Raw genomic sequence first — 21,533 nt, forward strand, 5'->3', positions numbered from 1 at the left:
TTTGAGGGTTATATTAGCTGTGTGAACTTTGTTTATGCTGTTTAAGGCAAGCGCGAGCTCCGTGGGCGGAGAGCACGAGAATTAAAGGGGCAGCAGCATAAATCGGCTCATATTTAATGATGCCCCAAAATAGGCAGTTAAAAAAATTAATTAAAAAAATATGGGGTATTTTGAGCTGAAACTTCACAGACACATTCAGGGGACACCTTAGACTTATATTACATCTTGTAAAAAAACGTTCGATGGCACCTTTAACTGCGTTTTGTCTACTAAAAATGAGTATTGTTAGCTTTACTTAGTAAGTGTTTGTTCAGTCAACTTAACATTGCTGAGTGAAATGCTCAAATTAATGTTGACATAACTAACTGGGCAGTGGATCCATAGTTCCCAGCATGCTTTGCAAGGGACTGCATTAGGAGAGTAAATTTAGGGAGTGTTATTTTATGTGTTTTTCAGTAAAGGGAAAGATATTGTTAGTTTATGTTAGTGTTTAATGTTCAGTTATGTTGGACATTTGAGTAGTTTCTGTAATGTATTTGAATTTTATGGTTACCATTATGCAGAAGAGTGTCGCCTTTAGGCTGTGCGCACTCATATACCCATGTTTAGGATGGAATTCCTGCTCTCAATTCAATTGAATTTGTTCAGTGAGTTATTTTTTGAGTGCAAAATAGTTAAATAAGGTAAATTAAGTCGATAAATTTGTTCACCTTATTTAATAAACAACATTAAGTAAACTGCACATATAAATATTATGTAACAATGACATTCAAATGATTTGTATTTACTCAAAGAAATTTTGTCAGCTTTACTTGAATTTCTTTTGTTCATACAAATAAATTGTTATTTGTACAAATTACTCAATATAGTTGCGTGGAACCACTTGACACTTCTTTTTTAAGTAAATCCAACAATTCATTGATTTTTTTTTTTTTTAGTGAAATGTGTCAAGGTTTTGGGTATTAACCAGAGTTAAATTGCATACAAAGTTTTTTCATACAATACTAAACATATGCAATATTGAGTTATCAGCAGACTTTTTTTTTTTTTTGTGCATTTCTACACTAATTTTGGATTAAAACATGTTAAACAGAGCTGAGAGTACTACACTCTGGTTGATAGCTGATAGCAAAATCAAATAGTTTGGCCAAAATATTTAATAAACATACATGGAAACAGCATGAGGTGTTTATGGCATTGTGAATGACGTGGTCCTGGTTATCCACCTGTACAATGAAACATGATGCATTAAAATCTTATACAGAGGTTACCCTATAGGTCAGACCATTTCAGAATCAATAACTAAAATGCATTTGGGCATCTAAATCACTAGTGGTTAACAGCTTACCAATAAATATTTAAACGCAGTTCATCCATTATTCTCTCTTCAGTTTCATCGATGCTCTGATTTTCATCATGTCGAGGAGAGAGAAGCTTTTCTCGTCTCTTAATTGCGGACAGAGATCAGAGCTGCTGGCGATTGTTGTTAGTTATTGGCTGGACAGAGAACCAAAACCCTGAGTGCCTCTTGAGCAGGAATCCCATCAGATATGCATGATTACAACCTGTTCATTCTCAAGTATGTGGTCCAGTTCAGCTGCTTGAAATCACTCGAATGCTTCCTCTTCTTATAGTGTCATTTCAATGACTTTTATGTTCAATGGCATAATGGGCATTGAAGGAATAGTTCTCACAAAAATGAAAATTGTCATTATTAGTCTTGTATCATATATAATAGATATGACCATTATTTATATATAAATAATGCCAATATCTACCCCACTGTCTAATGTTTTACATTTTGCTCAGCACATTTGTTAATCAGTCAAGCGAATTTTATTATAAAGACAAAAGCTAAAACTCACAAGCTTATAGAGCCAAAAATGCCTCTTGAATTCCTGTGTGAATTATAATTACATTATTGCTGTTAATTAGTCTTGCTGAGAGGGAGGCAGGTGGCAAAGATCATGTGCAGTGCTAATGTCAAATGCCACACATGGTGGCATTAGTATGGCATGTCTTCTGACATTCTTTAGCCCTGTGCCTTTGTTGTATTGTGTTTTAATACTTTTGGTGCTGTGCATGGACAGAATGGCATTTTGCCAGTGACAGATTGATTGAATAATCTCTTTAATACTTTGAAACTAGATTTTAACATGTCGTGACTGGCGCTTGCCTGATGTGCAAAATAGTCTGCTGTAGTTTGTAGTGTCGATTCTTATCATTACACTCATTCTCTCTCCATTTTTCTCCTCACAGACACCTCTGCCCGAAGCCGTCGATACACAAGACACCATCAAACAGGTATGAAGGTCTTTGAACAGTTGCCTGGATTTTGTTGACAAGCCTTAAAGGGACAGCTCACGCAAAAATGAAATTTCTGTCATCATTTTGTTAACATGACACCGTTTTCAACTAAAAACAAAAAACTTTTTATCTCTTTTTGGGGCCTGAAAATGCAGACTTTTGAAAACGGGTTTCGAAAATTATACCGTTATTGTCTTCATGTAAACTACAAAAACGTGAATTTGTGAAAACGGTGACATCCTGCATCTGTATTACGTGTTCAGTCTATAGGTGCATAGTTTTTTTTCTTACAAAGTGACATCGCCAACTACTGGACTGGTATGCATAATACAGTGTTTTCGCAGATTCACGTGAACAGGGATTGTTTTAACAACATTGTCGTCTGTACGCAAAAAAAAAAAAACGCAATGGAAAAACTTTTTCCGATTTTAGCACATTGTTGTCGTTTAAATGTACTCTTAGTCATCCTCATGTCATTCCAAACCATTTAACTTTCTTCTGTGGAATACAAAAGGATAAACCTTTTCATGCATTTACAATGATTGGAGAATGAAACTTCAAAAAGTAGACCCCATAAAAGTATCGTAAAAGCAGCCCATATAACTAATTCACTATAATCCAAGTCTTTTGAAGCCAAATGATAGCTTTATGAGGATTAGACCAACACTGAAGTTGCATTAGTCATATGGATCACTCTTAAAATACTTTTAGACTTACACAGGAGAAAGAGGTTTTGAACGACATGAGGCTAAATGATAACGGAATTTAAATTTTTAGGTGATCTATCCCTTTAAATAAGCTCCACTATCCACTAGTATGTTCATGTGTGGCATTACATATCTCATTAACAGAAAGCATGCTTTTATCTTCACAACTCTGACCTCTGTGTGTTTATTATATCATGCTCACAGAGATTGTAGAGGGTGGTGCTCTGTACAATATTGTTAAGGACACAAAAGGGCCGATGAAATTCTAAATATGGCTCAAGACACAACGTGTGAAATATATTACACATCTTGTGGAGCAAGTTTAGCTTCCCTCCTTACCCAGATGTCACAGGATTCCTCCAGAATGTGCAAAACAGATTCATTTGAAATGCATTTTGTTGTTGTTTTTGACAAACCACCATAATTACTCCTATCAAAATGATCAAAACACATGTCTGCCACACCATTTTGCAATTCACTTGAGTGTCATTTCAAATGGAATGCCTGTTTTGATCATTAATTTGCAATATTTTGTGCAATTATAATAATGGTTCATGTTTTCTAACTCAATTTGAAAGTAAAGTAGTATGATTACATACATATTTCACTGCTCCTTCGCAGCTATTTCATTACCCAAGGCAGTTCTAGCACTGCAGTGTCACCTCTCTTTGCTCATATGATACATGTCCCTTCGGTGTCATCATGTGACCCCCTGAGGGAAAAAGCCACTGTAAATATGTTGTTGTACCGGCTCTGCCTATCTTGAATACAGTAGATCTTCAAAATCTTGATAAACTAGGTCAGTAGCTCTGTATCAACTTCATATAAGTATCAACTAAGTCTTGTTTTTTCATAGGAGATATATAGAACCAAATGAGACAGTTGTTGACAATGAATGTGGATAGCAGCTCAGATAATTTTATCATTTGAAGAATATGATGAGAAATGTTTGAGTTCAAATTAAATTCTTTGACTTTTGTTTGCAGACTTGGATATCTTAACAAATCTGAGCACATTTTGAGACATTTCTCTCAAACACAAATTCCATGTAAAGTCTATAGGCATTATTCACACTACACCCAAACCCCACCTTCGTTCATTTAGCCTTATCTACCATTCCTTAAAGCATTGTCAATGATAAGTAGAACTTATTTGGAGGTACATCTGGAAAGCTATTGTTTTTATTCAGCTTATCTTATGAGCAGCTGTCTAACTCATTTAAACCTCAAATGAGTCTGTTTTGTGACTTGAAAGCGTACACGTAATTATCATAAACACCTATTTCCTTTGCACACACACCTTTCTCTTCTTCTCTTATGTGATTCTGCATTGAACACAAAAGGGGGGACAAGCGATAAACCTGACAAAATACAGCTGAAATGCCGTTTGTTTTTCAGCAGATGATTTTAAGCAGACATCTGGGCTTGCATATTTGGGTATTGGTTGTGTCTGATGGAAGAAAAGGCAATATTGCCAAGGATTTGAATGTGGTTTATCAGGGCTCTGGAAGAACGTTTCATCTGTGGAATGCTTTCAGCTCCTGGAGTGGTTTTTTGTGGGCACAAGTGATTCCTGGAGTGTGCTTCTCTGAGCAGAAAGAGAACAAGGAAAGCTGTATTCATCTGAGCCCTCTTTTCTTTTCTGTTATTAGTGGGGCTTTTTAAGGCAAGCATCACTATTATTATCATCCATACTTAGGTCATTAAGTCGGGTTTTCTAAATAAGGGTTTATTGTAGATTAACATTAAATGAGGAGGACCTGAAGACTAGAAAGTAAGAGGGTGTTTTTTTTTTTTACTTGGACCTGTAAGCAAACCCCAGAACACCTTAGCAACCAGATAACAATTGGTGCATCACAATCAGCTCTGAGGTCACAAATCAGTATATCGCGTACACAAATTCGGGCATTAGTAAGGACAGTAATGACCCTGGCTCACTACACATTGAGACACCGGCGGCATGACAATGTCCTCATTGTACAACATCACTATTGTGAACAACAGCAGAGCTGTTATCTTTCTGACATTATTTTTTAATGTTATTTAAAGGTGCCCTAGAATTAAAAATTGAATTTACCTCAGCATAGTTAAATAACAAGAGTTCATTACATGGAAATGACATACAGTGTGTCTCAAACTCCATTGTTTCCTCCTTCTTATATAAATCTCATTTAAACCTCCGAAGAACAGGCGAATCTCAACATAACACCGACTGTTACGTAACAGTCGGGATGTATGCCCCTAATATTTGCATATGCCAGCCCATGTTCCCAACATTATGAAAGGCATTACACAAGGGCAGAACGTCTGGATGTGCACAGCTGAATCATCAGACTAGGTAAGCAAGCAAGAACAATAGCGAAAAATGGCAGATGGAGCAATAATAACTGACATGATTCATGATATCATGATATTTTTAGTGATATTTGTAATCTGTCTTTCTAAATGTTTCATTAGCATGTTGCTAATGTACTGTTAAATGTGGTTAAAGTTACCATCGTTTTTTACTGTATTCACGGAGATCAGAGTCATGTCGTTATTTTCATTATTAAACACTTGCAGTCTGTATAATTCATAAACACAACTTCATTCTTTATAAATCTCTCCAACAGTGTAGCATTAGCCGTTAGCCACGGATCACAGCCTCAAATTCATTCAGAATCAAATGTAAACATCCAAATAAATACAATACTCACATAATCCGACGCATACATGCCACATGCATGACGAACACTTTGTAAAGATCCATTTGAGGGTTATATTAGCTGTTTAAACTTTGTTTATGCACTGTTTTAAGGCAAGCGCGAGCTCCGTGGGTGGGGAGCGAGAGATTTAAAGTGGCCGCACCCTGAATCGGTGCATTTCTAATTATGCCCCAAAATAGGCAGTTAAAAAAATTTATAAAAAAAAAAATCTAATGGGTATTTTTAGCTGAAACTTCACAGACACATTCAGGGGACACCTTAGACTTATATTACATCTTGTAAAAAAACGTTCGATGGCACCTTTAAAGTACATTATGATAAATACTTCACTTGTTACAAATACGTGCAACATTTCAGCCGTAAATAAATGATAAATGTTAGCTAAATTATGTTCATTACCTGTCTAGCGTTGTATGTTTATACTGAAATATAATTAAATAATGGTTTGTATTTTAAAAAATATCGATCGCGTGCCATTATGTGTAGTGAGTTGGCTCACCTGATTTTGATGCGCCCTGGTTTTGATGGTGCATTGTGGGAGCGAAAGTTTCAGTGCACTGGAAGGATTTCGTGATTAAGACATCAGCCCTTAAAATGGCTAACTCCCTGATCAGTGGCCTGACTACTGAACTAGAGAGCTGATTGAGATGCTCCCAATGACTTTACAGCCACCATAGTGTAACCGGTCCTATTCGACCCACTCCGAGCAGGATTTAAACTGGCGTCTCCGGCATGGGAGGCGGGCACACTAACAAGGGCGTTAAAGATGCAACCTCTAGCATCAGTTGCTAGTGTGCCTCTTGAGGCCAGGGGAGTGAGGTTTACACACACAGCTCTTACTAACTGACCTCTGTTACACTCACCCCCCTAAACCTCACTCCCATCCGGGTCACGGCAACAAATGTATCCGATCCTTCTCGACCCGCTCCGAGCGGGATTCGAACTGGGGTCTCTGGCATGGGATGCAGGCGCACTAACAAGAACACTAAAAACCACAGACTCTAGCGTCAGTCACCAACACAACTCTTGAGGCCAGGGGAGTGAGGTTTACATGCACAGCTCTTACTAGCTGTCCTAGTTGGTTTTTTTAAAGTACTACTATTTAGGCTTAAATTTAGTTTTATTTGTTTGTTTTTATTTATTAATTATTAATTTTAATCAACTTAAACTAAACAAAAACATTTAAAATGTTGCCTTGGCAACTAACTAAAATAAGTTTTTCCATCTAATATTTTAATTTTGTTTTATTTCAATTAACAAATTAGTTTTTTTTTGTTATATAGTTTTAGTTAACGATAACATTCCTGATAAGTTCATAACCATAATGCATCCTGAATGGCCCCAGTGTTTCTGATATGATTTCTGCCCACCTCTATTGTGAGTGCGGTATGTATTGTACGGAATGGAGCCTTTCCCTCGGCTCACCAAGGTCACACCATCACGACTGCCTCCGCTGTTAACGTCGCCCACAGATGGAAAACACAGCCTGTTTCCTCTCCACACAACAGAGGAGGACAGGTCTGCGTTGCTGCTACTTCAAAAACCCAATGCATGTGGGTGACTAACACTTGTATACAAAGGAAGCACAACCACATCCCCAACAAAACTTTATAGTTGAGGTATTGTGTTAGAAGCTTGCGAAGCTAAGTAGGGTGAGGCTGTGTTGTTTTGTTGAGCGGCTATTCATATTCATACAAACAGGGCTGAACAATAAGGATTCTTTTAGTAGTTCAGGTGGTGTACAGTAGTGTTGGTGTACAGTATTTTTACAAATCAGACCACAAAAATTGAGTCTATTTAGAGCTAGAGCTATTTGAGTCCTGGTTTGAAGACATTTAAGTAGGAAAGTTCACACAGTTTAGATACATCTGTGGTGAAACATTACAATCACACATCTATATTGTACAGTAAGTACTATCATGTTGCCTTTCTACATTGTTTTTGGTGACTGTTTGTATAGCAATCTGACAATGCCACCCCGTGACCTGGCTGTTTGGTTGGAGCTTTTCTGGGATCCTTAGACACACATGAGAGAATCAGAAAAGTATAAAACTAAGACTCATTTGCACACTTTTAGGTTGTCAAACATGAGTGGAACCTGTCCAAAGTTAATGTGATGAATATATATACTACCTTTCAAAAGTTAGGGGTCAGTAAGATTTTAGTATTATTATTATTTTAAAGAAATCAATACTTTCATTCAGCATGATCAAATGTGATCAAATGTGACAGTAAAGACTTTTACACTGTTACAAATGATTTTAAATGCTGTTCTTTTGAACTTTCTAGTATGGAAGAGGATTAGGGCCAAGCAATAATAAAAAATTAAAACCATCTCGAGATTAAAGTTGTTAAATTTCAAGAAAAAACTAATTAAATTTAGAGAAAAATGTCAAGATATAATGTTGAGAATAAACTCGTTAAATTACGAGAAAAAAATCGTTAAATTTCGAGAAAAAAGTCAAGATAAAATGTTGAGAATAAAGTCATAATTTAATGACTTTATTCAACATTTTATCTCAACTTTTTTCTCGAAATTTAACGACATTTTTCTCATAATTTAACAAATTTGTTCTCGTAATTTAACGAGTTTATTCTCGTAATTTAATGACTTTATCCTCAACATTTTATCTCGACTTTTTTCTTGAAATTTAACTAGTTTTTTTCTCGAAATTTAACAAGTTTATTCTCGTAATTTAATGACTTTATTCTCAACATTTTATCTCTACTTTTTTCTCACAATTTAACGAGTTTTTTTCTCGTAATTTAACAAGTTTATTCTCAACATTTTATCTCGACCCTTTTCTTGAAATTTAACAACATTTTTCTCTTAATATAACAAGTTTATTCTCAACATTTTATTTCGACTTTTTTCTCGAAATTTAACGAGTTTTTTTCTCGTAATTTAATGAGTTTATTCTCATAATTTAATGACTTTATTCTCAACATTTTATCTCAACTTTTTTCTCGAAATTTAACGAGTTTTTTTCTCATAATTTAACAACTTTAATCTCGTATTCTAGTCAAAGAATCCTGAATCATAAATAATAAGTGGCACAACTGTTTTCAACATCGATAATAATAAATGTTTCTTGAGCACCAGATCAACATATTAGAATGATTTCTGAAGGACCATGTGACACTGAAGAGTATTGAGTACTGATGCTAAAAATTCAGCTTTGGTCACAGGAATAAATTACATTTCAAAATAAATTAAAATAGAATATAGTTATTTTAAATTTGAATTAAATTTGAATTTTTGATTAAATAAATACAGTCTTGCTGACAATGAGAGGCTTATACAGACCCCAAAATTTTGTCATTTTGAATGGTGTATCCACTAAAGTGACCTAAGAAATTCATTTTAAAGGCATTTACACAACAACATTATGTGAATTAGATAAAGTTGATATTTACGAGAATAACTGAAGAGTAGCAATGCTTTTTGTTGTCACAGGTATCCTACGATACATCTATTCCCAGGTGTTCAGCAGAGTTGTCAAAGTCAGTGCTCCACAGTGAAGTAATTATTCCCCAGGAGACTGTAGAATGCTGGGAATACGCTGCCAGCTACTGTTCCCATCTATACCCACATCTCCAGGGACAGAGTCATGAAGCAGAGATGACAGGGGAGAGATTTACATGCTCAGGGTCTGCAGACACAGTGTCTGGGCACACGCTGTGTAAAGTGCGCTAGATGGAGAGCTCTGCAGTGTGTATGTCTCGAAGGATACAGGATAAATGTAGGTTTACCACATGCACTGTGCTGTGCTTAGTTGGCTAAACTTGGATACTAATTACCAAATGAGTTACATTAACAGGCATTAAAGGGTTAGTTCACCCAAAACTGAAAATTCTGTCATTAATTACTCACCCTCATGTCATTCCAAACCCGTAAGACCTCAGTTTATCTTCAGAACACACAAAGATACTTTTGATAAAATCCAATAGCTCAGTGAGGCCTCCAAAGACAGCAAGATAACTAACACTTTCAGATGTCCAGAAAGCTACTAAAGACATTTTAAAACAGTTCATGTGACTACAGTGGTTCAACCTCAACGTTATGAAGCAACGAGAATACTTTTTGTGCACAAAAAACACAAAATAACGACTTTATTCAACAATATCTAATGATATTCGATTTCAAAACACTGTTTCATGAAGCTTCGAAGCTTCTTTTGTTTCGAATCAGTGGTTCAGATTGTGTATCAAACTGCCAAAGTCGCATGAACTATTGAAATTTCGAAACACTTATTACGTAACGAAGCCTCGTTTACTGAAATTATGTGACTTTGGTGCTCCGAACCACTGATTCGAAAAAGAAGCAGTGTTTTGAAATCGGCCATCACTAGATATTGTTGAAAAGTCGTTATTTAGTTTTTTTGGCACACAAAAAGTATTCTCGTCACTTTATAATATTAATGTTGTACCACTGTAGTCACATGAACCGTTTTAAATATGTCTAATAGTGTTGTCTTTCTGGCAATGCAGGCCTCACTGAGCCATTGGGATTTTATCAAAAATATCTTAATTTGTGTTCTGAAGATGAATGAAGGTCTTACATGTGTGGAACGACATGAGTGTGAGTAATAAATGACATAATTTTCATTTTTGGGTGAACTAACCCTTTAAGAGAAAAATAACTTTGAAATTGCCCCTGGACTAGAGAACAAGCACATGTTGTATACAGAGCTGTCCTTGTGCACGGTTTAGTGAAGTGGCCTTGTGTGAGCAGAACTGTAGATGTGGCCTCCTTTTGGACTGAAAAGACGGGTCAACCGATCCCTCACGGGTCAGAAGCCAATTACATCACCGTGACTGACCGACCAGGCCAGGGGCCTCCAAGAAAGGGGCGCACGTCACCGCCCTCAGCAACAACCACAACAAATAAAGTGTGAGAAATGAAGGCGATTTAAGTTCAAGACCTCATCCTGGGACAAACTGTTCTGCAGAGGATACAGAACAAACAAATAAAGGTTCAAACTTTCCAGAAAATCACAAGACTACGGAATGATAGGTTGGAGCAGCAGCATGTGTCCCAAATCACATACGATCCATCCTAAATAGTATGCAAGATTGCAATAAGTGTTCTAAAAGGAAGGTGCTTGTATATTTCTAGTTGGTTTTTGGGATAATATTGCCCGCAATGAGTTTGTGACTGTTGTCTTTTGACTTTTCAGTTGTAGAAAAATGGTTAGAAAAGCAATTTTGAGTGCCACAGTGGTTGTGTGTATGATTTGTTATAAAGATTAATGCAAATGTAGTAATTATAAATCATAAGGTAATGAATTTAGCTAGATGTTTAGACATTATGCTAGTATGTTTCACAACTTGATACTGTACCTCACACTAAAAATACATTACCGTTCGAAAGGTTGGGGTCAATAAGATTTTTAAAAGAAATTAATACTTTTATTCAGCAAGGATGTATTAAATTGATCAAAAGTGTCAGTAAAGACACTTACAGTGTTACAAAATATTGCTGTTTAAATGCATATGCTGTAAAATCAAAAAATCCTGAAAAAATGTATCATGGTTTCAACATTGACGATATATAAGATATATATTAGAATGTTTTCTGAAGGATCATGTGACACTGAAGACTGGAGTAATGATGCTGAAAATTCAGCTTTGCCATCACAGGAATTAATGACATTTAATATATATTAAAATAGAAAACATTTATTTTTAAATTGTAGAAATGTTTAACCCTCTGGAGTCTGAGGCTGATTTGGGGCCTGGAGAAGTTTTGACATGCTCTGACATTTGTGCTTTTTTCAGTTGTTCATAAACATATTAATGGAAAAAGTGTCATTACACTGTATTCAGCACAAACTAGGCTACAATAATATGTGAGGAACATGTATGTACATGTTTGTGTTTTTGAAGGAATAACATTTATGCGTGGTTGTTGAAAAAACAAAAAACTTAAGTCACTGAAATAAGGCCAAAAAAAGTATAATAAATCTGTGTTCATAAGACTTTAGGGTATTGGAGGTTGTAGACTAGAGTTTTTGCTTCAAAATTATGTAAAAATTATGCTGCCTACTCCTTCATATAAAACAATATATTGATTTAGTTTTTGTAAGACACTTTTTGCCAAGAAACCTAGTATGCGAGGAGGCGTGAATCACCACTGAAAATGGGCCATTCTCACCTGAGAAGACAAAAGACTTGGATAGTAATGAGCTGAAATTACTTGCATATTAATGAGGCATTTCAGTCAGGTAGGCTGTGAAAAAAAACCTTCTGTGATGTCTCAAGCTCATCATGATATATGAAACATACAGAAAAATATTATTACAATATAAAGTAATGGTTTTATATTATACTTTAAAATATAATGTATTTCTGTGATGCAAAGAGTCTGAATATAGGCTTTTAGTTTAAAAGCATGCACATTTGGAGAAATATTGGATTCTCATATGCTTATGTCAATTTTCTATACAGAGGAGTTATATTAACTTAATATTCATTGTCATTACTATGAGCGCTGGTGTTTTCAATTCATCCTTGAAGTCGGAGGGCGCTCTGTGTATTTTAGTCCACAAATTCATCTAAAAGAAGAAGAGGCTATTCCATGAATGGAGTTTCCAATACATACTGCAGCCGGAGGGCGCTAAAGAAACAAAAACTCATCTAAACTTCATCTGTAGAAGACAAGTAAACAGGAAGTAACTGCATGTCTTCTAGAGATCGCTAACCATGACTTTTACATCCAGATAAACACTTTTCAAGACAATAAATACACGATTGAGATGATGAATGCATGTATTGACTGAATTTGCGTCTGAATAGCGCTGGCTCCGTGGGCGTGGCCGCATTAGCAGATAATGAGCTGAATCACGGACTTCTGACATGGCTCTCTTTTCATACAGATTACATAAACAAAGAAGGTTTGTTTTCGATTTGACTTACATGATTTAAAACCTGACATCTTAACGTTTTTTTAGACATAAGTGTAATTTTTTTGTCATTAGTATTCACTAAGTTACAGTTCATTTTCTGAGAACTATCAGATTGGAGTTCGTTCAGAGGGAGACGAGAGATCACGCATCATGTTAGTTTTCTTTATTTTACAAAAAGCACAACATTCTGTTTTTACTCTGAGTGTACACAAATGAAAGAAGATATTCCACAGATTAAAATGGTGTATAACTCTTAATTGTATGTGCAACATTGACGGAGTATTTTGAGTCTCTTTCACACTGATAAGAAAAAAACCACGGTGGTATCGCCGGCGATACCGTCAGACCTCAGAGTGTTAACAACACTACTGTTTTTACTGTATTTTTGATCAAATAAATGCATAAAACTTTTTTTAAACAATCGGTTACACTTTAGGGTGACATAGTTACATTGTACTTACTCAAATAATAGAGGTATGTTTAGGGTTAGGTTTAGGGTTAGTTACTTGTAATTATGCATAATTTTAATGTTATTACTAGTGTAAGTACATGTAGTAACATGTAACTACGGCACCTTAAAATAAAGTTAAAGGTGCCTTAGAACGTCTTTTTACAAGATGTAATATAAGTCTAAGGTGTCCCCTGAATGTGTCTGTTAAGTTTCAGCTCAAAATACCCCATAGATTTTTTTTTTATTAATTTTTTTAACTGCCTATTTAACCCTCAAATGGATCTTTACAAGATGTTCGTCATTCATGCTGCATGCATGCATCGATTCCTGTGAGTATATATTTATTTGGATGTTTACATTTGATTCTGAATGAGTTTGATGGTGCTCCATGGCTAAAGCTAACATTACACACTGTTGGAGAGATTTATAAAGAATGAAGTTGTGTTTATGAATTATACAGACTGCAAGTGTTTAAAAATGAAAATAACGACAGTCTTGTCTCCGTGAATACAGTAAGAAACGATGGTAACTTTAACCACATTTAACAGTACATTAGCAACATGCTAACGAAACATTTAGAAAGACAATTTACAAATATCACTAAAAATATCATGATATCATGGATCATGTCAGTTATTATTGCTCCATCTGCCATTTTTCGCTATTGTTCTTGCTTGCTTACCTAGTCTGATGATTCAGCTGTGCACATCCAGACGTTAATACTGGCTGCCCTTGTGTAATGCCTTGAACATGAGCTGGCATATGCAAATATTGGGGTCATACATATTAATGATCCGGACTGTTACGTAACAGTCTGTGTTATGTTGAGATTCGCCTGTTTTCTGGAGGTCTTTTCAACAAATGAGATTTATATAAGAAGGAGGAAACAATGGAGTTTGAAACTCAACGTATGTCTTTTCCATGTACTGAACTCTTGTTATTCAACTATGCCAAGGTAAATTCAATTTTTGATTCTAGGGCACCTTTAACAAAAAAAAAAAAAAACATTTTTTAATAGTAGTGTATATACTTTTGATTTGGACCAATAAGCAACCACCTAAACCTAACAGGCTAAATACCACACAGAACACCTTAGCAACCACATAGCAATGCCCTAGCAACCCCTCACATTCACACAACACCTTAGCATCATTACAGCAAGTTTTGTGGCCACCACCACTCTCATTTTCTTCAGTAAATACACAAACAGTTATCAGATTTACTTTGGTTGCTATGCTGTTTTGGCCTCATGCAACAGCTTGAGGCGTTTCGCTTTGAACTTGGAGCTTTTGATGTTCTGAAGCATAAATGTAAAAATTAGGTGTATTTTGGTGTGTGTGATCTCTACTAAAACCACTTCAATCACTCAAGCTTCCTTTCGTTGGTGCAAACCAGCTTGAAACTTGATGCCTTTTTAGCAGGAAAATCTTCAATATCTCACTTCTAAAGCAAAACTTGCCATCCCTACTCATTTGTCTCCACTTCAAGTTTTTTACAGAGTGTCAATGCGCCGAACCCTTTTTTATCACCATGTGATCAGTGAGTTGGTCTTGGCAGGCGTGCAGAAAAAAAACGAAGGCTGCGTAGCAACAACGATGGCATGCTTCAGTAGTTCAATAAACTGTGGCCTCAATCAATGAGGTTGAGTTCTTACACTCCAGTTTTCTCAGTCTGTTTGGGAGTTGGAGCGGGATGCGCCATCTGCGGGGGGTCCAGCAGATCTAAGGGTGGGAAAGGAGGAGATGTGGAATGAAAACAGAAGTCCTGAAAGGGAGGGATAGATGAAAACAGAGCAAGTTGTTAGAAGGAAAACAGACGAGCAGAGAAACAGCTTTCATACGGGGGAGGAGTGTGAACAGTAGCGATCTTTGGTTGGGTAAATTCAACTCAGCGGAGGAGGTGTTGGAAAAAATGTGGCACATTCTCACCCGCCACTCACCTGTGTTTTTATACAGCTCAAATAATTGTAACAAATTCCCTGTATGAATGTAAACACAAGATAAGAGTAAAATTTTCCAGTCTTCCTTTGAAATAAGCAAACCTCTCATCCAATTCAAAGACAACATGAAATCGCAATTTCAATGCATTTAACTTACATAATGTGGCATAAATTATGAATATTCAGTGGGAAATAATTAGGGTGGGACATATCCTTTAGGATTTGATGTGATTGTTTGGTTTATTGGGTTGATATTATTGGTTAATAGGATCAAATAATATAATTATAAAGACATTCAGAAAATCATTAAGAAGGTAAATGGTGTCAGTTTTAATTTCACATGACTTTAATTAAATACTATTCAAAGCAATATTTGAAACATTTGTAAAACCTTTAGAAAGGGATGGTGCCTATTTAATGTAAAATAGTATTCAAAGACATTTAAAACATTAAAAAAGTAAAGATATAGCTTAGTGTCACCAAACAAAATTACAAAATAATGACTAAAAATGTTCATTACCATTTTTTCTGTTGCTCTCTGTCAGTTTTTGTCCGAACGAATCTTGAAGGCTGCGCGGGTGGTTTACAGCACTCTGATGGAGCGTAATCCAGGCCTGATAAGAGACAGAAAACACCATCTTAAGACCTACAGGTGCATCTTTCACTTCATATATCATGTGCTTGTGCCTAACATGTTATATTTCTGATTGTGACAGAAATGCGTCTAATCATTCCTAGGAAGCCACTTAGCATCCTTTGGAGAAACAAATAAATCAACTTACATGATTCATCCACAAAGACTTGCAGATAAATGTGTAACACTTTAAACTCACTACTCCGTTCTCCGGTTTGTCCCACAGACAGTGCTGCAGTGGGAGGGAACTTGTGGATTGGCTAATGAAACTCAATGATTGTTTCCAGTCAAGGAGTCAGGCAGTCGGAATGTGGCAAGTTTTGGTGGATGAGGGCATTTTGTGTCACGGTGAGCATTAACAACAACTTCATTAAATGTCTAATGAAAAAACTATGGTAACTCGCAATATATTGACTAACAGACAACTAATGTCTCTGTCGAAATGTACAGTGAAACAGGAGTTAAACTTCCATGACAAAGACACACAGTTTTACCGCTTTATGGAGGCGGAGTTTGACCTGAACCACACAACTAACGAGAAAGACTCCAAAGACGATGAACTCCAAGAGAGTTTATCGCTACTAGTCCAAATGGGTCCAGATGCTCTTCTGACTATGATACTGCGTAAATGGTAAGACATGAGAAATCGTGCTAAAACAGATTTAAAAAATAACATGCGTAAACACAGTTTATATAATATTAGGTTAAGTGTGTGATTTTTGTACCATTACCGTCATCATACAAAATTTTGCTGATTCTGAATTCATTCAGGACTGAAAAGTATCATTAAAATTTTTTAGTTTGATTAACATCTAACTACCCAATATGCATTTAAGGTTACACTTTATTTCGATGGTCCACTTTAGACACTCTACTAACTATATGTAAGCAAAGTCTCTTTCAAGGAAAGTCTGTTAACTTGGCGGCCATATTTGTAACACTTCCAGGAAGCTATTTCGGGCATCCAAGACCAAGTCCTATCTGTTTGAATAGTGAAATCTCAAAAACTGCTTGGTGAACTCACAATTAAACAACATATTTCAATTCAGCAATGAAATCTGACATGAACCGTCCCATAAATGTTGTTTCTTACCCTCAAGTACCGTTAAAAAGGCTTATTTTTCAAGATAGACGAGCCAATGCGCATTTGCAGTCCTAAGAGTGAGTAAAGTCCCTTTCAAGGAAAGTCTGTTCACTCGGTGGCCATATTTGCAACACCTCCGGGCAGCTATTTCGGGCATCCAAGACCAAGTCCTATCTATTTGAATGGGGGAATTGTGAAATCTCAAAAACTGCATGGCGAACTCACAATTAAACAACATATTTCAATTCAGCAATGAAATCTGACATGAACCGTCCCATAAATGTTGTTTCTTATCCTCAAGTACCGTTAAAAAGGCTTATTTTTCAAGATAGACGAGCCAATGCGCATTTGCAGTCCTAAGCATGAGCAAAGTCCCTTTCAAGGGAAGTCTGTTCACTCGGCGGCCATATTTGCAACACTTCCAGGCAGCTATTTCGGGCATCCAAGACCAAGTCCTATCTATTTGAATGGGGGAATTGTGAAATCTCAAAAACTGCATGGCGAACTCACAATTAAATAACATATTTCAATTCAGCAATGAAATCTGATATGAAACGTCCCATAAATGTTGTTTCTTACCCTCAAGTACCGTTAAAAAGGCGTATTTTTCAAGATAGACGAGCCAATGCGCATTTGCAGTCCTAAGCATGAGCAAAGTCCCTTTCAAGGGAAGTCTGTTCACTCGGCGGCCATATTTGCAATGCCTCTGGGCAGCTATTTCGTGCATTGAAGATCAAATCCTATCTATTTGAGTGGGGGAATCCTGAAATCTAAAAAAACTGCTTGGTGAACTCACAACTAAATAACATATTTCACATCAGCAACAAATTCTGACATGAACCGTCCCATAAATGTTGTTTCTTATGCTCATATAACATTAAAAAAGTTTATTTTTCAGGCTAGACAAGCCTTGCGTATGTGCAGTCCTAAGCGCGAGTCTCAGGTTTCTACGGGAACCGGAGCCTCTAACGTCAGCTGCAGTGACGCAATGACTTTATCAATCAGCGATTGGCTCTTTTAATTAGAAGGCAGGACGTATTCCGCCATATTGTGCGTTACAGTTTCTCCCATTCATAATAGGAGTAAACCGTCTTTCCATATCTATAGTCTTTGATGTAGCTTTGCAACTACATGTCAACTAACTCTCATTAAAGTATTAGGGATAAGGGTTAGGGTTCTGGTTAGTAGAAAAAAGTGGACATGTAGTTGCAAAGTTACTTATAGTTAGTAGAATGACTAAAGTGGACCATTGAAATAAAGTGTTACCGCATTTAATGTATCACCATTAGCTTAGCGTCAAGCTAATGTCAGACTCCTTTAAAAATCAATAGCAAATTAGGCTTCCCATGCCAAATTTGTGACAGTTATAGTTGTTTCTACATATTAAGCTGGGATAGGAGAATTTTAGTAGACAGACTTCAAGTTTAATCTCTATTATAAACAGCATAAGATTTCTGTGTGTGTAAAAATCTGTGTGTCCATGTCTTTAGCCCAAACCAGAGAACTCCAGATGATCTGGAAGTTATTTATGAAGAACTTCTGCACGTCAAAGCTGTGGCCCACTTGTCTACATCTGTGAGTCAACACACTCTGACACCCGTCATGTTTGTTTGTGCTCAGCCCTCATTTCTTTTATCCTGCACTCTTTTTCTTGTAGGTTCGGAAGGAGCTGGCAGCAGTGCTGGTTTTTGAAAGCCATGCCAAGGCGGGAACAGTCTGTGAGTGTGAAAGCAATGATGACATTACATTAGTGGTGGGCGGGAGGAAGGAACGCTGCTAATATTGAATTAGCGCATAGCCAGAGTAAAAATGAGCAGCAAACTTCCTGTTTAGGCACCATAGCAGACAGCATGAGAATGAGATGATTAAATCATTTTATTGTGTAATTCCCTTGTTACGTGATGAATTGGATGATTGGCATCCTAATATCAGCAAACTGAGAGACAAAGGAAAAACTGAAAGCACTTACAGCATGTCTGACGTTAACGCAGCAGTCATTCATGCATAGTGAATAGCACGAGTAGGAAGAAGAAACACTGATGATTATCTAATAAGGTCATTTATTCACACTTTTTACATCTGTCAAGTTTCATAAACTCATATTATTGTAGATTATTAGGGCCTGAGCACTGGTAGTGTGAGGATCCTATTGTAATTGCTCAGTCAATTCTTCTTCTTCTCCGAAATGAATCACATTTTTGAGGGCCTAAACATGCTCAAACACATGAAACTTTGCACATGTATCAGAAGTGGTGAGAAATTACGTCAGATATGGGTTTCTGAAATAGGTGTGGAAAAATGGCTCGATAGCGCCACCTACGAAATTTCAATTAAGTGCCTTTAGCGCTACGTTTCACGTACAAGTATGAAATTTGGTAGACACATGTAACAGCCCAATACCTACAAAAAAGTCTGTAAACCCAACAGGAAGTGAGATATTTTCTCTGCAAACTTTTTGCAATTTTTGCCATTTCCAGAAGTTGTACTTTAACGAACTTCTCCTAGAGCTTTAATCAGAAAAACGTCACATTTGGTCAGTCTACTCTAAAGGCCTTTGCAACGTTAAATTGCGAAGATCTTGAGTTTTCGCTGAAGGGCTTGTCCGTGGCGGCCTGACAAATTTCGATGTTTCGCCATGAAACAGGAAGTTGTTGTAACTCGTGCAAACAATGTCCGATCTGCCCCAAACTTCACATGTTTTATTAGAGCCCTGACCTGAAGACATCTACATGGCAATATTCAGTCATAGCGCCACCTGTGGGAAACAGGAAATGGCATGTTTTACACTGTGATTAACTCCTCATGGAGATTTAACCAGATCAACATCATGGGCCCTATAATACACCCGGCGCAATGCGACGCAAGGCGCAGCGCAAGTGTGTTTGCTAGTTTGCGTCCGGCGCCGTTCGCGTTTTCCCGTTCAGCGCCACGTCCTTAAATTAGTAAATGCATTTGCGCCAGTTAGTGCGCCCATGGGCGTGCTGGTCTAAAAAAGAGGTGTGTTCAGGCGCATTGCCGGCGCATTGCTATTTTAAGGAGCTGAAAATAGACTGCGCCATAGACCAACTCAAACCTGGTCTAAAGTCTAAAGTCAATGGCGCAATATTTTTTTGTTAGAGTGCGTTGGTAGAAACTGCACCTCTGGGCGCGTCCACAGTGCGCGTTGACTTTGCTTATTACACACAGGGATACGCATCACACAAATAAGCCAAATATTAAAAACAAAAGGATTACAGTGTAAAAGAATATTATTGTGTAGGCTACATAAATATAAAAATGTAATGATGAATAGTCATTGCGTGTATTAGAATTAGGCTACCTATTTTCAATTCAGCCTATTAATACTTATAATGATGAACGAAATTGGCTAATTAATTGAACAATCTTGCCAATACACACACATATTAACTGACTGATCGCGCGGAGCTATTTGAAAGCCTGCATCCAACGCAGACGACTGAAAGATTGACTGGCTTCTTAACAGGTAATTTCAGCAAAACATCACTCAAAAAAGTGATGACACAGCAAAAGTGGATTTGGACACGCCCTGAGTGCACCTGCGCCGTGCGCTTCACACTTTGCGTTTAGATCGTTAAAATAGGGCCCCATATGTTGTCAGTCTAATCTTAAAGCAGAACTAAGCAAGATTTGCGACGCTCCCCCTACAGTTTCCTTCAGTGAATGACACTGTCATAAATACTCCAAGCGCAGCTCTGGACTACAATGACTACAACACTCGCCAGCACAGTAGTTTTGCAAAAACAGTACAAGAAAGAGGAGGTGGGTAATTTGCAAATACAGTACGCTCGATGGAGGTGGGTAATTTTCGAAATTGTCTTATAAAGATTTAATATATACATTGTTTTTGAATTACCGTAAAGCATTTTGTCACTCTCGCGTGAACGTGAACATGAGGCGAGATTGTTTCGGGTCGGTGCAGCTCAAGTTGCAAGTGCTGTATTCTGGCGTAGACGTGCCAGAGGGGGTTAGTGCTCGCCTCAAACACACCACTACAAGTCAATTAACCATCGTAAGGACTTAGAAAACTATTTATGAAGGTAAAAAAAGTGACTTAGTTCTGCTTTAAGGCCTTAGCAATATTAACTTGCGATGGTCATGAGTTTTCGCTTGAAGGGCGTATCCATAGCAGCCTGACAAAGTCCGATATTTCGCCATGAAAGATGAAGCTGTTGTTACTCAGGCATAAAGTGTCCGATCAAAACACAAATTAAGATATTTTTGATGAAATCCGAGAGGTATATGATTTGTCTATAGACAGCAATTTACCACCACTTTCAAGGTCCAGAGAGGTACTAAAGACATAGTAAAATAGTCCACGTGACTGCAGTGGTTCAACTTTAATTTTATGAATTGATGAGAATAATTTTAGTGCGAAAAAAGGAAACAAAAATAACAACTTTATTCAATAATATCTTAAGATATATTATTGAATAAAGTAGTTATTTTTGTTTTGTTTTTGCACACAAAGTATTTTAACTATGTCTTTAGTACCTCTCTGGACCTTGAAAGTGGTGGTAAATTGCTGTTTATAGACAAATCATATACCTCTCGGATTTCATCAAAAATATCTTAATTTGTGTTTCGAAGATGAACGAAGGTCTTACGGGTGTGGAACGACATAGGTAATTAATGACAGAATTTTCATTTTTGGGTGGTCTAACCCTTTAAGTTCAATATTGTTATTAAAAAGTGTTTGTCTAAAATGTTGAGGGGAAATGATCTATCACCATGTTTAAACTCGGTCAGTCCGATCAAGCATAGTTTCAACTATGGCTAAG

General features: G+C 36.8%; 1 protein-coding gene across 4 annotated transcripts in view; it reads left to right on the forward strand.

Moving 5' to 3' along the window:
* The window catches only part of rapgef3 (Rap guanine nucleotide exchange factor (GEF) 3), a 51,948-nt gene that overhangs the window by 14,175 nt on the left and 16,240 nt on the right, over window positions 1–21,533 (forward strand). For all 4 annotated transcript variants that reach the window (XR_010892854.1, XM_067371189.1, XM_067371188.1 and 1 more), the window contains 6 exons: window positions 2,260–2,304; window positions 15,562–15,668; window positions 15,877–15,998; window positions 16,101–16,281; window positions 18,225–18,309; window positions 18,392–18,452. Coding sequence is in view for 3 of the 4 variants with exons in the window: in XM_067371189.1 (XP_067227290.1) it covers window positions 2,260–2,304; window positions 15,562–15,668; window positions 15,877–15,998; window positions 16,101–16,281; window positions 18,225–18,309; window positions 18,392–18,452 (601 nt within the window). In the remaining variant the exon portion in view is untranslated. The remainder of the gene's footprint in view (window positions 1–2,259; window positions 2,305–15,561; window positions 15,669–15,876; window positions 15,999–16,100; window positions 16,282–18,224; window positions 18,310–18,391; window positions 18,453–21,533) is intronic.

Source organism: Chanodichthys erythropterus, chromosome 20 (genome assembly GCF_024489055.1).
Source record: "Chanodichthys erythropterus isolate Z2021 chromosome 20, ASM2448905v1, whole genome shotgun sequence".
NCBI lineage: Eukaryota > Metazoa > Chordata > Actinopteri > Cypriniformes > Xenocyprididae > Chanodichthys > Chanodichthys erythropterus.